The 20866-nt window shown below is 37.7% G+C and overlaps 1 protein-coding gene across 3 annotated transcripts in view; it reads right to left on the bottom strand.

Annotated features, from left to right (window-relative positions):
• Positions 1-20866, bottom strand: part of LOC127850808 (brefeldin A-inhibited guanine nucleotide-exchange protein 3-like) — a 58727-nt gene that overhangs the window by 20863 nt on the left and 16998 nt on the right. For all 3 annotated transcript variants that reach the window (XM_052384132.1, XM_052384130.1, XM_052384131.1), the window contains exons 11-24: positions 19531-19663; positions 17985-18094; positions 15325-15494; positions 14626-15150; positions 12893-13062; positions 10825-10981; positions 9811-9918; positions 9048-9266; positions 7494-7743; positions 6950-7069; positions 6141-6326; positions 3840-3914; positions 2862-3054; positions 1700-1879 (exon numbers count right to left, since the gene is read on the bottom strand). In XM_052384132.1, coding sequence (XP_052240092.1) covers positions 1700-1879; positions 2862-3054; positions 3840-3914; positions 6141-6326; positions 6950-7069; positions 7494-7743; positions 9048-9266; positions 9811-9918; positions 10825-10981; positions 12893-13062; positions 14626-15150; positions 15325-15494; positions 17985-18094; positions 19531-19663 — 2596 coding nt within the window. The remainder of the gene's footprint in view (positions 1-1699; positions 1880-2861; positions 3055-3839; positions 3915-6140; positions 6327-6949; positions 7070-7493; positions 7744-9047; positions 9267-9810; positions 9919-10824; positions 10982-12892; positions 13063-14625; positions 15151-15324; positions 15495-17984; positions 18095-19530; positions 19664-20866) is intronic.

Raw genomic sequence — 20866 nt, 5'->3', positions numbered from 1 at the left:
ACCCATATATTTGACCTTTGACCTTGAAGGATGACCTTGAACTTGACCTTTCACCACTCAACATGTGCAGCTCCATGAGATACACATGCATGCCAAATATGAAGTTGCTATCTTCAATATTGCAAAAGTTATGGCAAATGTTAAAGTTTGGGCAAACAAACAAACCAACAAACAAACCAACAGACAGGTCAAAAACAATATGTCCCCCACTATAGTGGTGGGGGACATAAAAATCTTTTCAGAGGCCAATTATAGGATATTCTTGCAGCGGACAGTGGAATTTCTTATATAATTTAGCTATTTAGTCTACATAGATTGTGTGAAGCCTTAGTTAAATTTATTGTTTGATAAAATATACTTATAAGCCTTATTAAAAGATATGACATCATTGAAAAACTTGCTAAACCCTGTTGAGACAAGGCAGCGCCTTTTGTCTGTGGTCACCATTACTCTGATGGACAAGAAAGAGTGCCCTATATTAGTCTGCTGAGTGAAAGAGGTAAAGGCATGAGTTTAGAGTCTTGTTATGATACTAGACATAAGACTCATATTCAATTGACTTTGGCATTTACCCCCCGATCTTTAGGATATAAGTCATCCGTTTACATTCGGCGCCGTATGCAGCCATGCCACATTGGCTTATTTCCATCACAGGTACCCATTTATACTCCTGGGTGGAGAGGAGCAAGTGTGGGATTGATTGTTTGGTCAGAAAAACTCCGTGGTCTACGCTGAAGTTGAACCAGGGACCTTATGCTTCCTATTCCAGCATCCTACCACTAGACCATGGTCTCACAGAGAAACGATTACAGACAAAGATCAGATAGTATATGGAGGCTTAATACATTTAGTGGACTCTTTACCACTTAGATATTTTAACACATTTGTAGTCCCTTAGAAAGTTACATTTAATTCAATACCTTTCTTACTAGATTCAAATTTTTAAGGCTTCAGTTCCAACCCTAAGTTACTGAACAGCAGCAAACAGCATAAAACCTGAACAGACTCCGAGTTACTCGCAGGTTGTTCTGGTTTAATGCTGTTTGCACATAGCAATTTTCACTTTGCTTCTGAGTGGGCAAGGGTTAAGGGAACAGCCAGACAGACCTGAAAGTACCATAACAAAAGCAATAAAATCTATGATATGCATTTTTTCAAAATACAGCACTGTCATACAGAAGCTTCATTATCATAAAAATGTGCCAATTTCCAGCTTCATTTCTTTTTACAATACAGATGCAAATGAATAACATTTGGATGAATAAATAAGCCCCCAGTAAATTGATTCCAATGTAAACCGAATCAAGCACACAGAAAAACTGATGTTGGCATATGTCATCTAGTTTAATGTTTCGACAAAATTTTAATGGGCATTGACACAGTACATTAGAACAATTAATTATAAAGTCCATGTTCCTCTTTTTTTTGTCACTATATAAAAGTTTGGTTAGTAATAGATTTTGTTGTGAATTTAGCATGACTACTCACTTTCAGTAGAAGTCATCATTTGCTTTTGTTGTTATTATTGTGATTTATATATTTTAATATTATTAAAAAGGACGATCCTAGAATGCGCTTTAATTCGTATAAAACAAGCTATTTTCATCTACAATACAATCTGCAACATATTTTATCTCTAACATAAGCCTTTCAATTTTCCCCAAGAGTCTTTGTGACTACCAGCCCAGAACTTACTTACCTGATCCTGCACGTCCCCGTCACATAGCTCCAGACACAGGATGTTCTCAAACGTCTTACACAGCATCTCGTTCGTGTGGAAGTGACCCAGCTCACTGTGTGTGGACATCACCGTGATGATGAAGTCATGAACGCATGCCACTGCCATCTTGGATACACTCCGGTCCCTGTGACCTGCAGACTGGGAGAGACATGATCACAGTCAGTTTGAGCAAACTAGTTTTACCAGCATGTAATTATACAGGGGACAAAAAGTCCGCTCGTATTGACGAGTGAAATCTTGAAAGGATGAGTGAATTTCCCTAAGGCTCTCGTCCTACAGGATGAGTGAAAAAAGCTGATGTTAAAATTTGTATTTTCTGACCAGTAAAACTCGTTTTCATTATTCCGAAAGTAGAACGCGAATGAACTGGAAATTGTAGTTGTAAATGTCATACAGCTGGTGCGCATCGTTATGCGAGACTGTGTCCCCAGTAAATATTGGCTTTTTGGTGTAAACTGTGCGCGTCCATGTTGACAGGGAACCATCCAACTGCATTCACTGTAAGTGTTGATTTTTAAAGAATTTTTTAATCGTGAAGTACGGTTGTGATCAGCTGGCATGAATAACTGAGTAATTAGTCATATCAGCCCTTTGCAATCTTTATTTCACACATATTTGAAGGACGAGTACATGTGTTTGCAGGACGAGTTAAAATTTTAACGCATTCGCCCTGCAGGACGAGTGCAGTTTAGAAATATTTTTGTCCCCTATTATACATTTTCAATGGTAATTGTTTACTGAAATAAAATCACCATTTTGTTTTATAAGGGTGTATCAGTGTATCTATTTCTTACATTGGTACTTATAAATTGGCAATGATATTTTGCAATTATTTGCACCTTGTACCATTTTGAAAAATAAAATTATACACAAATTAATGTAAAATTAATAATCATCCAAGCATGTTACAAACATATGTCACACTAAGTATTGGAAATAAGAAAACTGTTAAATGATTACAAATGTGTTATACATGTTCCATATTTCAGATTGAAATGTCAGATGAACAAATGATGTATCTGTTATTTGTTTTTTTATCGGTCATAAAACATAAATTGTCCAAAATGTGATTTTATAATCACATGCTTGTAAACAATTGATGTAAAAAATTACGTGATACCTCCACTAAATATGCGGACACCACACTCCAAGCCTTGATGATGTGGATGAGAGGGCGGTTGCTATGGGCAACCTTTATGAGCACACTCTGCAGTCTGTACAGATGCAGGGAGTTGAGGGGTGTTATAGGCGTGTCAGTCGGGTGTTCCTCCAACTCCGCAAGCTTTCGGCTTAGTTTTTGCAACTGCTGTTTGCTGTGAAATTCAATCAATTCAAGATAACAAGGGCGTCATGATGGCCCTGAAGTGCTCACCTGGTTTCAAAATTCATACGGTCTGGACATTGTCAACATAAACATACTGCCCAAAGTTTTTCAAGATTGAGACATACATGTGGTTATTAGAAGGGTTAACAGTTTGTTTTTCAGGTTAGACCTGGCAACCTTGTTTTTAAACACACATGACAAACATTTCAACTCATCTTACAGTTTCATCAAAATTGTGTCTTTAGTTCAAATTCATCAGTAGATACAAGGTTTTTCACAGATTTTACCTGCTGACATATAAGTTATTGAACGCATGTGAACCAGATTTGAGCTTTACTTAATAGATATTGTCAAGATAAGCAATCTGACCATGTTTCATCAAAATTGAGTCATAAATGTGGCTTCTCAAGTGATAACAAAGTTTACATAACATCATACCAGGTGACCTAATTTTTGGACACACATGAGCCAGCTTCAAACTTTGCCTGTATATTGTTCAGGTAATTTCAAGATTTGAGCATGTGCAGTAAATAAGCAATTGTAAAAAATGAATGATCTGCATTCTGGGAAAACAGGGCTTAATGCATTAAGTGTTGTCCCAAATGTATCATTTAAGGATGTCTCAAAAATTCAGTGTATGCTCAAAATATTGTCCCTGATAAGCCTGTATGTGTTCTGCACATTCTAATCTGAGCCAATACTACACATATTCATTAAGCCCCATTTTCCCAAAGCATTCCTTGAATGTAATTGTAAATACAGAGAAGTACATACCTTGCTTCACACAAACTACTGAGGAAACCAGACAATGCTCTCATGTTCAAGTTGTTTGCAGCATCCTCAAATACCCTGCAAAATAGTGTACAATATAGATACAAATTAATTGGCTTAACAAGAGCTTTTTCACGGACAAAACAATTGTTGGAGTAAGAACAGGATCTCTGTAAGTTTTGTTGACCTAGCTTGATTACTTCAAAGTTATGGCAGGATGAAGATTTAAGTTTTCACTTATTTCTTTCAAAAAGGCAACCGCAATTTTTACCTTTGGAAAAAGATATAACCTGCATTTTCCCAATAGTGACCTTTATTGACATACTGAGTTTCATCAATCTTGCTTGAATTTTTTTTTTTAGTTTTCCCCTTAACCAGTATTTTTGGGATGGAAAGAGGGCCAGATAAACAAAAACTCAACTGATGAGCATTTTCCGGAATGACCATCTAGCCTCATATCATGTTTCATCTACCTAACTTTAATAATTGTTGACTTATCTCAAGTCCATATTTGAGTTTTCATTTATCTTCATTACCATTGCAACTGTAGTCAATGAAAACAAACAAGAGTGCCAAACTGTCACAAGATACGCCCGTTTTAAGGCTTTGGACAACTTGATAACTTTACCATGACCCATATTTCAACTTGACCTACATGTACATATCATCTAGACACAACTTTTGACCAAAGTTGGTGAAGATCTAATGAAAACTACTTCAATTAGAGAGCGGACACCATGCTAAATGCTTTAAATGCACTACCGGTAAGTGACCTCGTGACCTAGTTTTTAACCTGGCATGACCAATATTTGGACTTGACCAACATGTAGATATTGTCTAGACACAACTTCTGACCAAGTTTGGTGAAGATCGGGTGAAAATTACTTCAATTAGAGAGCGGACACCATGCTGAATGCTTGAAATGGTTTAAGTGACCCTGTGACCTAGTTTTTGACCCGGCATGACCCATATTCGAACATGACCTAAATATTGTCTAGATACAACTTCTGACCAAGTTTGGTGAAGATCGGATGAATACAATTTGAATTAGAGTCCGGACAAAGTGGCGCCGTTGAAAATGCACTAATTGACCCTATGACCTAGTTTTTGACCCGGCATGACCCATATTCGAACTTGGCCTATATATCAACTAGATGCAATTGCTGACCAAGTTTGGTGAAGATCGGATGAATACAATTTGAAATAGAGTCCGGACAAAGTGGCCCCTTTGAAAATGCACTTATTGACCCTATGACCTAGTTTTTGACCCGGCATGACCCATATTCGAACTTGGCCTAGATATCAACTAGATGCAACTGCTGACCAAGTTTGGTGAAGATCGGATGAATACAATTTGAATTAGAGTCCGGACAAAGTGATGCCTTTGAAAATGCACTTATTGACCCTATGACCTAGTTTTTGACCCGGCATGACCCATATTCGAACTTGGCCTAGATATCAACTAGATGCAACTGCTGACCAAGTTTGGTGAAGATCGGATGAATACAATTTGAAATAGAGTCCGGACAAAGTGGCCCCTTTGAAAATGCACTTATTGACCCTATGACCTAGTTTTTGACCCGGCATGACCCATATTCGAACTTGGCCTAGATATCAACTAGATGCAACTGCTGACCAAGTTTGGTGAAGATCGGATGAATACAATTTGAATTAGAGTCCGGACAAAGTGATGCCTTCCGCCCGCCGCCCGCCGCCCGCCGCCCGCCGCCCGCCGCGGGGTTTCACATAATACGTCCCGTATTTTATACGGGCGTATAAAAATTGTCTCAGGAAAAATCATGACATAATGTGCATATTCCCCATATGACCCTTTGTCCACATACCAAGTGTCATCATCCAAGCTTGAGTAACTTTTGAGTAATTGCAGGATCTGGATTGTAATTTTCAATTATTTCTGTAACCATGGCAACCAAACATCTTGTCTGACCAAAATAACATGCATATTCAAAATACATTTCTCAATCTCCACTTCAAGTTTCATCAAAATAGCTGAGTGATTTTTAATTTTTCGAGGGAACCAGGTTAAGGCAGACGCACAGACTGGTAGGGGAATAAGAACAGAAATATGCAACTTTATTTCAGTTGTTGTTTGATAAAATATGGATATGTCATCAATATTAATAGCTTTAACAAGCAAATTTGGTGAATTGATATCCCCTGCAATTTTTTAAAATGTTGTGACAGACAGACGGAAGGAAGGAATGATGGACGGGCAGACAACGCCAATTCTATAACCAAATGCCTTTGGTGGGTATAATAAAAATAAGCATTAGTTTCCCTCACCGGTCCACTTGTTGACTAAGACCACAGAGGGCCTGTGAGGCCTGTACAGAGTTCAGCTCCCCGGCCCCTGATTTTGCCCTGTCCCACCCCGACTCTATACTGCTCTGGGCAATCAGGGTGGCCACATTGATCTTAGGGGCTACTGGGACTATAGGGGTCAGTGGTATGGTGTAAATGTCATCTTCCCTGGAAAAAAAGGAAAGATATTCATATTAAAATAAGCACAGCATAAGTCTATATCCACAAACATACAAGCAAATTTGATAAATTGATATCCCCTGCCAAAAATAAATTTTGTGACATACGGACGAACAACGTCAATTCTATAGCCCTCTGCCTTTGGAAGAGAGTAATTAAATTTGTTGCAACTTTTCCTATCTGCTATCTGTATGCTCAAAGTGGCAATTAGTCTACTCAAAGTGCACATGTAAAATCTGTCCTCTAGAAATTTGTCAATGAGTGATTGTATGTGGAATCTAATAGAAGGTTTTTTATCTGTTTAATAAGAATAATAAACCATAAGGATGTATGCATAGAATGTTGAAAAAGAATCCAATATCATCCAGATAAAATATCTGCCTTCTTTAAGATCCAAAAATGATATGGTTAAACAACACAATTTTGGTCAAGATTAAATAAAAAGGTGAAGTTTCAATTGCATTCACAGGCAAATTATTGACAAATTTAAGACAGACAAATGACAATAAATGCTTATGCCTCACCACCAATATACACTGAACACATTGTGCTCAGAAAAGCTAGATAAGATGTAATGGGCTCCATACAAGTGTCCCTCTATCTTCACCTACCCCTCTTCAAGGGCTGCAACCATTGGTGTGGACTGCTCCTGTTGAATTCTTGGCAAACTGGACTGATTGTTACCTCCACTGAAATACGTACGCTCCAGCTCCGAAATAAAAGCACAGCACCTGCAAGTACCATTGAACATGTTATGGATAATTTGTAAATAACAAGAGATGTATTTGTCAGAAACAAAATGTCCCCTATTGCGTCACTTTGACGCCATATATTTGACCTTTGACCTTGAAGGATGACCTTGACCTTTCACCACTCAAAATGTGCAGCTTTATAAGATACACATGCATGCCAAATATCAAGTTGCTATCTTCAATATTGCAAAAGTTATGACCTAGATTAAAGTTTTGGGACACACACAATGAATGAATGACTGACTGACAGACAGACAGGCCAAAAACAATATACCCCCGATCATTTGATCCAGGGGGCATAAAAGGTTACAAAACTCTTACACAAGTACGAACAGTTAAGATGTACAGACTATGGAGGCTTGAAAACTATTTTTGGCAAAAACATGGATAGGTGTGTTCCTACCTGAAGACCTGTTTCCAGCAAGCGATAGAGTGACTACCAATCTCCAGGCCGGTAGTCATGATAGCGTCCATACTGAGCACGTGGGACGCGTGCAGCGTGACCAGCTTGGGCTTGGCCTGGGGCATAAGGGTGCCACCCTTCTGGCCCGCCCGCTCTCCCGGGGATACCTGACTGGCGTGAATCAAGTCCTCCATCACACACGAGGTGTTGGCCAGTAACGTGAATACACTCTCACAACGCTCTTGAAGGCCTGAGGGAGTCACACAGTGGATTATTATTGACCCTTTACCACTTAAGATACGTAATTTCATGCATTTGCAGTCCCTTAGAAATTTATATTTAATTTAAGACCTTTCTTACTAGATTCAAGTTTTTAAGGCTTCATTTCAAACCCTTCGATACTAATGAGCAGCAAACAGCATTAAACCTTAACAGATGCGAGTAGCTAGCAGGCTGTTCTGGTTTTATGCTGTTTGCACATAGCCATTTTTACTTTGCTTCTAAGTGGGAAAGGGTTAAATAAGCTATACCCAATTTTAATTTACTAAGCGTTTCTACAAGCTTACTATATCTAAAGTTTCATTAAGATTGGTTAATGCAAAATCACATTATTTACTAGAAACCACTTATAAGACTGCAGACAACATTAATTTGGCAGATTTGGGATAATTCAAGGGCCATAATTTAGAAGTGCTTCTGGCGATCAGGCTGGTTTTCAAACTTTGTGAAAATATTTTACCAATAAACATTTCAAGCAAGTTTGAAGATAATATGATTAAAACTTTTTGAAGTAGAGAGCAGACATGGTTTTGTTTCCAACTATTAATTTATCAAGGCCATAGATTTCAGGTGCTTTATGTGATCTGGCTGTAATAAAATATAGCTGAGATATTATGCCTCCAACATTGCAATGATTCATGCTGATCTGATTTAAACTTCGTGTAATATTGAGCTGACCTTGTTCTCCAGGACGCCAACTACGCACTTGAATTTCATAAATCCACAATTTTACAATATCATGCACGTTAGCTTCTACCACTTTCAAAGAGCAGTAGATGAACATACCAAGAAAGTGAAAACATATTAACTGCAATCTGCGAGCCATCCAAGCATAACCACAAGACAGTCTACCTATCACCTTCCATTTGAGCCTCACTATGGGAAAATGGGGCTTAATACACCAGCAGTCCACATAGGTTAATCAGAGACAAATATTTCTGCTTCTATGGTATTTTATAGTTTAAGGAACTCTCATTAAAGCGATTATCCAGCTCAGGCAGAAAATGTTATTCCTGATTAGCCTGTGCAGACTGCACAGGCTAATCTGAAAAGAATTTTTACCTGCATGCATTAAGCCCAGTTTTACCATAGCGAGCCCCCATTACACACCAGAGGACAGCAATGCTTGACCAGTAGCTGCAAGCCATCAAGGCATTTACACAAGAAAACCTACTACCTTACATGTACACACCTAGAGAACAGCAAAGCTTTACCACTATCTGCAAGGCATACAGGCATTTACACAAGAAACCCTACTACCTAACATTCACACACCTAGAGAACAACACAGCTTTGCAGCTATCTGCAGGCCATCAAGGCATTTACAGAGGGCGTCCCTACGACGCAGGGTCTCTTCCTTGGCCCCGTCTGTCCCTATCATGATGGCGAGCATGTTGGTGGCCCCTATCACACTCTTGCCACTCAGAACGGTCGTCAGTATGTCTAGAATGCTATCCCAGCAGGCCTGCAGGATCTGGTTGGCTATTAGCTTTCCTGCAAGGGTATTTTTTTAATATATCATTAACAAATGAATATGATCCTGGCTCTGTGAAAACCAGGCTAAATACATGAGCATAATTTGTTGTCCCAGATTAGCTTGTGCAGTCTGCACAGGTTTAACAGGGACAACACTTTTCGCTTAAATTTAATTTTTCCTTTTAAAGATAGTTTCTTGTTAACATAAATCCAGTCTAGATAGAAAGCGTTGTCCCGGATTAGCTATTGCACAGGCTAATCTGGGACAACACTTTATGCAGATACATTAAGCCCTGTTTTTCCAGAACAAGGATCATACAATTACATTTTATTAAACTCATTACCTTTTTGATATGCAATAGAACCATTATAATACATAACATATGCTTTATATTTTTAAAGTTTATAAAGCTCCATAGACAAATAAAACATTTTTTCCTTGGTCCATAGTTTTGTTATTAGGATTTTTAGATCAAAACAATTTTTCTCTCTCTATTGTGAGAGGCGAAATGAACAATACTTTATTTTCGGCATGGTATGTTGTTTTCTGACTATTACACACCTGCTTGAGCATGTTGCACATTGTGCCCGGTTACCACAATCTCCTCCTGCATACGAGAGACACTGTTCCTCATCATCTGGCCTCCCAGGCTGCTGTCTCCATCAATATCTGACAGGCACAACAGACTCAACATAGTTGCATATAGATGGATAAGCGTGTATCTTATCATTTCTATTAGTTGGCATAAAATTGTGCGATTAAACAAAGAAAGAAATTTGTGGACACTTTAATTAGTGGATTTTTTGATTTAGGAAAAAATTGGAATTTGTGTCACTCATTTTCTGCTTTGTTTAAGTTAAATGCATCAATTGGTAGACCCAACACAATTTATACCCCACAAATAATTATAATTATACAGAATATCAATAGCATCAATTAAAGAAATACACATAGATACAAGTCCTATTTCAGAATAGATTCAGTATATGTAATATATTTGTGTGCTTGAAAGGAGGTAATAACATGAGATATTAAACTGAGGTGCAGTGTACATAGAACTTAAACACTCAGGATCGTCCCTTGAATGAGGCGAATTCTTGATCATGAACTTCACCTCATTTCGATCTCTTTCAGTACACTCTACACATCCTAACCAAACACAAAAAAGACATCTTTACTGAAAAGAGGCAAGCATTAACCCTTTCACGCTCAGTAGCAAATTTTAAAATGACTATTTGCAACCAGCATAAAACCAGAAAGGCTGTTGGTAACATGCAGTCTGTTAAGGCTTTATGCTGATTGCTGCTCATCAGAATCTTAGAGTTGCAAATGAAGCCTTCAAAACTTGAATCTAGTAAGAAAAGAATAAAAATTAATTTGATTTTCTAGGTGACAACAAACACATCAAAGCCTGTATCTGAGAGATAAAGGCTTAAAGACCCAGAATCGTACCTTGAATTAAGCAAATTCTGTATCACATTCCCTTTCCTTTATTCGTATCTAATTAAGAACATCAACAAATATCTTAACCAAACTAAAACAAGATGCTTTCAATGAAGAGACAGGCCTAGATACCTGTGAGTGCCCAGACCAGGGGCGAGTCATCCTCCAGAATGCCTGTGAATGGTTCCAGGATGTCCTCGGCCAGTATGGCCTGGTACACGTAGGAGAGCCAGTCTGGGGACAGATACAGGAACATGTCAGTGTCCAGAACACTGTCCTGGAACGCTCCCTGGAACAGAACGTGCGCCATAGAGCCATAGGTAAGCGCAGATAAAGGATTATCTTATCCTTAAACAGTTTTTCTTACTACCTAGTGGAAATTATAATGAAACAAACACATTGCACATGTAGTAAAGCATGGTAAATAATTTTCAGAAAAAAAACGTATTAAGATCAAATTGTTTTTGTATACTTTTAGTAACAGTGAAGTTGACCTTGACTCTAAACTATGCTGAAATATGCTTATATTTTTTTTAAATATCATAATTAATATTCTACTTTACATGTAAAATATCTTTCATTTATACACTGTCCTGGACACACTCTACAACAGATAGGCCCTGTAGAAGCATGGGTTACATATATCAGAATTAACTATGACCCCATTTATCTACAAAACACATGTTCAACTTTACACTTGAACTGACCATTTTGCATAAGTGTATTCAGTTTCAATATGATGAATATATATCTACCGGTACATGAATTAGTTTCTGTAATTGAATCAAGTAGTAAAGATCAAGGAATACTCCAATATATTACAAGTATGTTGACATTAAATCTGCGAAACACTGTGAGACCAATGAGCAGTCACCTAATAGTTGACACATGTTTGGCAGTTTTCAAAATGACTCAAACATTTTCGAAAAAGTGGGTAAGCAAATTATGCTCATGACATGTGTGCATCATGCACCAGGTCACATGTCATCACAAGAAAACATAATTGACTTAACTCTGTCATTGGTATAAGATACCTCAACCAGACATAGACACATTCTTGACTCACCTCAGTCATTGGTATAGGATACCTCAACCAGACATAGACACATTCTTGACTCACCTCAGTCATTGGTATAGGATACCTCAACCAGACATAGACACATTCTTGACTCACCTCAGTCATTGGTATAGGATACCTCAACCAGACATAGACACATTCTTGACTCACCTCAGTCACTGGTATAGGATACCTCAACCAGACATAGACACATTCTTGACTCACCTCAGTCACTGGTATAAGATACCTCAACCAGAAATAGACACATTCTTGACTCACCTCAGTCACTGGTATAAGATACCTCAACCAGACATAGACACATTCTTGACTCACCTCAGTCACTGGTATAAGATACCTCAACCAGACATAGACACATTCTTGACTCACCTCAGTCACTGGTATAAGATACCTCAACCAGACATAGACACATTCTTGACTCACCTCAGTCACTGGTATAAGATACCTCAACCAGACATAGACACATTCTTGACTCACCTCAGTCACTGGTATAGGATACCTCAACCAGACATAGACACATTCTTGACTCACCTCAGTCACTGGTATAAGATACCTCAACCAGACATAGACACATTCTTGACTCACCTCAGTCACTGGTATAAGATACCTCAACCAGACATAGACACATTCTTGACTCACCTCAGTCACTGGTATAAGATACCTCAACCAGACATAGACACATTCTTGACTCACCTCAGTCACTGGTATAAGATACCTCAACCAGACATAGACACATTCTTGACTCACCTCAGTCACTGGTATAAGATACCTCAACCAGACATAGACACATTCTTGACTCACCTCAGTCACTGGTATAGGATACCTCAACCAGACATAGACACATTCTTGACTCACCTCAGTCACTGGTATAAGATACCTCAACCAGACATAGACACATTCTTGACTCACCTCAGTCACTGGTATAAGATACCTCAACCAGACATAGACACATTCTTGACTCACCTCAGTCACTGGTATAAGATACCTCAACCAGACATAGACACATTCTTGACTCACCTCAGTCACTGGTATAAGATACCTCAACCAGACATAGACACATTCTTGACTCACCTCAGTCACTGGTATGAGATACCTCAACTAGACATAGACACATTCTTGACTCACCTCAGTCACTGGTATGAGACTCCTATGACCGAGGGTGTGGAAGTTGTTCATATGCAGGTGCAGACTCAGACAGAGGACTGCGTAGGACGTGGAGTAGATACTGTCAGCGTTCAGCATCGTGGTCAGGTGACCATCAGTGCCTACCTGCGACTCTAGCTGGCCCATGTTGTCTGAAAAGTGTAATATTATTTGTGAAATATTATTTAAGTAAACATTTAAACAGAAAGGACCCAATCATAAAAAAATTAAAACCATTGGTTTATCTAACCAAGTTAAAAGGTTGGGGAATAATTTTTATTTATTTTCTTAACTAGCATACATTTCAATATGAAAGGCTAAATTCTGCAGAAATGGTTCACACATTGTTCTGACTTTGACAGTGTTTAATTCACAAAGGATTGTCAAATCTAAAAGCATTAAAAAAACAACCATGGTCTTCCTTCACCAATGAGTGTGTTTTAAAACAAGAGCCAGCGTATTTGACTAGTCTTCTGTCTCTATAGAAAAATGTACATTATCTGTCAGTCACATTATATACAGACAACAAAGACATATTTGATGTATATTTTAACTTAGAGCTCAAATTTTAAAAACTAAAACAAGAAACATGGCATTACTCTACTATATTGTAGGTTAGAGTTTATGAAACTTGGTCAGTGAGCTCAATCATTGACCCCAATCATGTTTATTAAGATTTTATTGAATACACAAAGAAGTAGCATGTTTACATAACCCAAATTTCTAAGTATAACAAGATGTGTTTGTGAAACACTATGTCCCCCCCCCCATTTATATGAGACTTTGACCTTGAAGGATGGCATTGACCTTGACCTTTCACCACTCAAATGCAGCTCCATGAGATACACATGCATGCCAAATATCAAGTTGCTATCTTCAATATTGCAAAAGTTATGACCAAGGTTAAAGTTTGACGCAAACAAACCAACAAACAAACAGACAGTGCAAAAACAATATGTCCCCCACTATAGACAGGGGACATAAAAGGTAGGATAATATTGCTACATTGCAGGTCAGAATTGTAAAACTCGCACAATGAAACAGACACATGTGAATGTTCAATTGAATACTAAAGATAGAAACAGTGAAATGGAGAAGTTGCCTGTATACTTAAACCAGACAGAGAGCCATGCTGACGCCAACGCTTGCACCAAATGTGGGTTAGAAGTATAGCGCAAGCATTGTGACACATTTTTCAGTTATTTTTTTAATCCATGGTTCAGGTTTTTAAGTTATCAAGTGGCAAAAATAACCACTCCAATTCACAGGAAGCCCGTTGTTAGCAAACAAGTTCAAAATTACAGATTGTCCTAAATGTGAATAATGTCAGCACATGTGAATTTCACAGAGATGATCATGGTTCAATACCTATATGCTTTCATTATTGTTCCCCGGTATTCAAATATTACTTGCTAAACATCATCCAATACTTTTCGGTAAAACCAATAAAATTCTTTAAAAAAACTTAAAATCTGAAGTTAAAATAACATCTAAAAATATAATTTGGCATAAACAGCATTCAACAAAAATTATCAAATAACAAGGCGAGCAGTTCTAGTCTACTTGTAGAAGGGCCTTCCCACAAAAGTGCAATTTTAATTTTATCAAAATATTATTAAATGATGTTTAAATGACCGAGAAATGAATGCTTGAGGTTGTTCATTTATATTTTTCATCACCATCTGATATATAGCAGCTATAAAGATATCACTCACTCTCAGCAAAATCGGAGGCAAATTCTTGTAAAGCCTCATCCACGTCTGTGACTGTATACAGAGACAACAGATGGGGTATAGTCCTGGCCAGCTCATCTATGAAGCATCTGGCACTCTTCTTTTCATTTTCCCCAAGCTTCATGCCGTCTGACAAACTTTCACGAGGATTTGACCTCTCCTTGACCTTTGACCCAGTATTTTCTCTGACCTTTGCAGTTTGTTCACTGACCTTTTCTTCTGTTTTGTGATTGTCAATAACATCATCTGACTTCTCTTTTCCATCTTCAGATGTATTTTCAGTGTGATTTGAGTTCTTGGTCTCTATGGTTCCCAATTTACAGTCATTTTTTGTTGACTTTAGAAATTCACCATTTTCCAATGAGTTTGAAGTATTTGCAGTCTTATTCAAATTGTTAGCATCAGAATTATTGTAGACATTCGAGTTATTTGTGTTCAGAGGTGGATCTTCAATGTCTGACTGAGATGTCACAGAAATTGCACGTTCTGACAGACTCAGCCTTTTGTCTGAAAAAAAAACACAACTGTTTATATTTATCTTATCTTACTTTGTGGCATATTACAATTGGATTGAAACAAAAAATATTGGGACAATGTTAAATAAAATTTACAATATTTCAAAATCATATCAAGCATGTTATTTCCAAGTTGTATGGTGTAGAGAATGTTATGAGCACCTACCTTGAGTACGCAAGTACTTTCTCTCAATGACCTTGACACTGTCGTCATGGAGACCACAACCGTTGTCAAGTTGTTGTATAGAAGTCAGAAGGTCAGAAACACAGAGCACACAGGTGAAGCACAGGGAAGAGTCGCTAGTGTGGCAGCATTCACGTATACTCTCCATGAATCTACAAGAATATTTGAGTCGTGTTCTGAGAAAACTGGGCATAATGCATGTGCGTTAAGTGTGCAGACTGTACAGGCTAATCAGTAACGACACTTTCTGCTTTTATGATATTTATATCTTTCTAATTAAGAGAGTTAACTACAAATAAGGAAAAATGCCCCGCCCCTTGGAAGCCATTTTTTCAAGCAAACATAAATATTTTCAAACTCATCCAAGATATCATTGAGACCAATCTTCAGACCAAATTTCATGAAGATTGGACAATAAATGTGGCCTCTAGAGTGTTAACAAGGTTTTACTATAGCCATATAAAGCCATATAAGGAAAAATGCCCCACCCCTGGTGGCCATGTTTTTAAAGCAACCAAAACCATTTTCGAACTCATCCAAGATATCATTGGGACAAATCTTCTGACCAAGTTTCATGATGATCGGAAAATAAATGTGACCTCTAGAGTGTTAACAAGGTTTTACTATAGTCATATAAGGAAAATAGCCCCGCCCCCGTGGTGGCCACGTTTTTCAACCAACCGGCATCATTTTTTAACTCTTCCAAGATATTATTGGGATAAATCTTCTGACCGAGTTTCATGAAGATCGGACTATAAATGTGGCCTCTAGAGTGTTAACAAGATTTTACTATAGCCTTATATAGCCATATAAGGAAAAATGCCCCGCCCCTTGGCAGCCATGTTTATTAAGCAAACGTAACCATTTTCAAACTCATCCAAGATATCATTAAGACAAATCTTCTGACCAAATTTCATCAAGATTGGACAATAAATGTGGCCTCTAGAGTGTTAACAAGGTTTTACTATAGCCATTTAAGGAAAAATGCCCCGCCCCCTGGCGGCCATGTTTTCCAACCAACCGGCATCATTTTCGAACTCGTCCAAGATATTAATGGGATGAATCTTCTGACCAAGTTTCATGAAGATTGGACAATAAATGTGGCCTCTAGAGTGTTAACAAGATTTTACTATAGTCATATAAAGCCATATAAGGAAAAATGCCCCGCCCCTTGCCAGCCATGTTTTTGAAGCAAAGGTTACCATTTCTGAACTCATCCAAGATATCAGTGGGACAAATCTTCTGAGCAAGTTTCATGAAGATCGGAAAATAAATGTGGCCTTTAGAGTGTTAACAAGGTTTTACTATAGCCATATAAGGAAAAATGCCCCGCCCCCTGGGGGCCATGTTTTTCAACCAACCGACATCATTTTCGAACTCATCCAAGATATTATTGGGATGAATCTTCTGACCAAGTTTTATGAGGATTGGATAATAAATGTGGCCTATAGAGTGTTAACAAGATTTTGCTAAAGCCTATAAGGAAAAATGCCTCGCCCCTTGGCAGCCATGTTTTTCAAGCAAACGTCACTATTTTCGAACTCATCCAAGATATCATTGAAACCAATCTTCTGACCAAATTTCATGAAGATTGGACAATAAATGTGGCCTCTAGAGAGTGAACAAGGCAAATGTTGACGTCGCACGACAGACAACGGACAACTGACACCAGACAAAAGGCGATCACAAAAGCTCACCATGAGCACGTTGTGCTCAGGTGAGCTTAAAACACATCTTAATGAAAAAATGAGGTCAATCAAAGGGTAGCTTATTCAAGCTTAAATTCAATAAAAAAGATGATTGGTAATGAAACAGACACAAGGCTTTGAAATATTCAAAACCTTAGTATTATAACAATCTGTCTCATTCGTTTCCCCCATGTTAGGCAGGCACTTGCAATCCCAATGAGGCAAACTATATTGTTTACAGCAATCCAGTCATGCATTCATTTTGTAGAGCGCTGGACTGTTGATGCGGGGATCCAGAGTTCCCAGTTAAACCAAATCAATTGTGTGGGGATTGATCAGCTAATAATGTGTATGGCCACACTTTCCCTACCATGAAGATAATGTTTGCTAAGGAAAAATGGAAGAAGGTTAACTTACCCAACATGATGACTGCGAAACACTAGGAAAAAGCACAGCAAAAAAGAACATAAACAACCACCAAACAAGTGGCATTCTGGGAAAACTGGGCTTAATGCAAGTGCATAAAGTGTCATCCCATATTGCACAGATTTATAAGGAACAACACTTTCTGTCTACACTAGGTTTTTGATAACAAGAGACATAGTTTAAACACAAAATTGTCTTCTCTAACAGCACAGGCAAATCTATGATTAAATGCATTTCCACACATGCATTAACCCTTTCACCCATAAGATGCAAAGTGAAAATGGCTTTTGCAACCAGCATAAAACCAGAACAGCCTGGAAGTAACTCGCGGTCTGTTCAGGTTTTATGCTGTTTGCTGCACATCAGTATCTAAGGATTGGAAATCAAGCCTTAATTAATTGAATCGAGTAAGAAAGATCTTTAATTAAATTTAACTTTCTAAGGGACTACAATTGCGTAAAAATACAAATCTAAGTGGTAAAGGGTTAAGCCCAGTTTTCCCAGACCATGGCTCAAACATTCACTCACAGCTTGATAAGAGCCAGATCATTGGTCTTCTTGGCAGGTTTGCTGCCGTTCCTCTCATCCTCTACGTAGGCCACAGAGATGTCACACAGCTTACGAGGGTCGCTTAGCAACTGCAAGCAAATGATAGACATTGTTAAGTGTGCCATGTTAACATGTTTGTTGCTTTTTGGGGTTTGCTGGATGTTTTTTGATACTGTAGATTTTTACTTTTTGGGACAAGGTTTTAAAATTGTAATCAATGTTCCATATTTGTGTGCGCTAAAGCATCGTTTAAAAACTTTCTATTTGATAGATAATACAAAGAGTTCATACCATGTTTATTGTGTTCCTGTTTATCATTTTGTAATGTACCCCTAAGCAGTTATTTCGATATTGTTGTCCATTTTTTTTCTTACAATTCATTTTTAACTTTCAGATTATTTGACATGATATCAAAACATGACATGGAAAATAATTGACTTACTCAAAATGAGCCTTAAATTAAATATGTGTTGTAACTTTACAAATATTAGCATAGAAATGTTAGCCAAATATCAAATCAGAAATGTTCTTTGAGATTTAAACTATAACCAAAGAAGTGTTATTTAAAACAAGCAAATTCGTTGAATTGATATCCCCTGCCAATATGCTTCTGGACACTCAAAAAAGCATTTTTCAAGATATATAGGGCCATAACTCCGTTATTAACAGATGGTGTACAATGCCATTTGGCGTGCATTATCCTCTTATTTATATATATATACTCATACCAAGTTTCAATGAAATCCGCCAAAGCACTTCCAAGATATGGCTCCGGACACACACAAAAAGCATTTTTTCAAGATACAAACGGCCATAACTCCGTTATTAACTGATGGTGTACAATGCCATTTGGCCTGCATCATCCTCTTATCCATATATATACTCGTACCAAGTTTCAATGAAATCCGCCAAAGCACTTCTAAGATATGGCTCCAGACGGATGGAAAGATGGACGGACGGAAAGACAGAAGGACAACGCCAAAACAATATCCCCCGCCTATGGCGGGGGATAATAAGCCGGTCTTTAGGAATATGCTAAAATATTTTTAAGCATATGCTTAAAAATATATTGTCCCAGATTGGCCTGTGCAGTCCACACAGGCTGAGCTGAGATGACACTTCGCCTAGACTGGATTGTTGTTTATAACAAACTTCTTTTAAACAAAACTTTGTAAAAGTGACCAGACTGCATAGGCTAATCTGGGACAACACTTAATGCAGCCTCGTTTTAGGGTCGTTTCAGAGACGAGGTCAAATTCTTTCATAACACAGCAACTTCAGCCTTCGCAATAATTGCTATCATAAAGTAGGGCTAATCATTTCACTATTATAGTAAAAGTTGATATTTCCATAGACCTACTATACCTCACTGAATTTCTACTTGACAAAATTACTTTTAACCAGCTCCACACTGTGGGGCTAGCAGTCAACGTACATACTGCATAAGTCATGTGTTTGCTATGAACAATATCTTGTCAAAATTACAAGTACTTATTCAGTCAGAAATGTCAACGGGAAGTTTCACCTCTCTAATTGCCTTGACAGCATCGTGTCTCTGTAATGGAGAGGAACAGATGAGCATGCGGTGAAACAGCGACTCCAACACTGGGCGTAGAGACTGCACTGGACCCAGCATTTTGCAGATTTGCACAGAAATACTGTAATCAAACAAGAGTCTTATGTAAAAGTATATCTTTCCATAAATGGTTTTACTAAAAGCTTGAAAACAACAACATAAATAAGACATTTATTACTATATTACATCAATTTAAGAGATGCAATCAAAGATGTTGTATGTAATTCTATGTAAAATAATGTGTATTGCTTGAAATAAATATGTTTAAGCTCAAGTTTGGTATCTTGTAAAAAGTGCATTCACTATTTTTGCCATCATGTTTTGTCTTCCTCAGCATTTCTTAGTAAATGGCATGTGTACCGAATGCTTGGCTTTAAAATAAATCAGTTATTTGTGCCATGTAAATGCCATTTCCCTCTTCAGATGAATTGCGTCCTGTATTATTCCCTTAATCAACATGACATTTTAAGTTATCAATTTTTCATAGGCAACGCCTCTTGACTAACATTCACTGATACCTAAACTGCAAGCAATTTATTCATCCTTTTTTTAAAATGGGGGGTGCTCTGTGAAATGGGGTTTTAATGCATGAGCGTAAAGAGTCGTCTCAGATTAGCCTGTGCAGTCTGTACAGGCTAATCAGGGACGACACTTTCCGTCTAAACTGAATTTTTGCTAAGAGGAGACTTTCTTCAAACTGAAAATATCATAAAAGGGGAAAGTGTCATCCCTGATATACCTGTGTGGACTGCACAGGCTAATCTGGGACAACACTTTAAGCACATGCATCAAACCCCCTTTTCACAGAGCATTGCTCAAATGCAATTTGACCAGCCAAAAAAACATCATTTAAAATCCACTGTGCCGGGCCTTATTCTACTTGACCATGGCGCGTTGGCTGACACTGATTTCTAACACTGATTTTTTTAAATTAATCCAGCAATTAATTAACAAGGTGACAAAAAGATTAACGCAAAACCAATTAAATTGACATACATGCCTTGTTGACAGTCATAACTTTTATTTTATTAAATGAACTTTAAATTGTATTTCAGGGCATTCTTGTTTAAAAAAAACAGTACTTTTTCCTGAATACTTTTGTATTGTTAAGCAAATTGTAATAATCATGCAAATGAAATTAAGTTGAAAAAAGTGACATAACCTAATTTTGTTTCAACGAGGAAGAAAATTGCACAACTTAATGCCATAAAGAACAATTACATGCGAGTTTTAATTTTGCACAATGAAAAGTGTAGGAAAACTTCTTCTGACAATATTAAATCTA

Source organism: Dreissena polymorpha, chromosome 11 (assembly GCF_020536995.1).
Source record: "Dreissena polymorpha isolate Duluth1 chromosome 11, UMN_Dpol_1.0, whole genome shotgun sequence".
NCBI classification, from domain to species: Eukaryota; Metazoa; Mollusca; class Bivalvia; order Myida; family Dreissenidae; genus Dreissena; species Dreissena polymorpha.
This window is presented reverse-complemented; position numbering and strand designations above follow the sequence as displayed.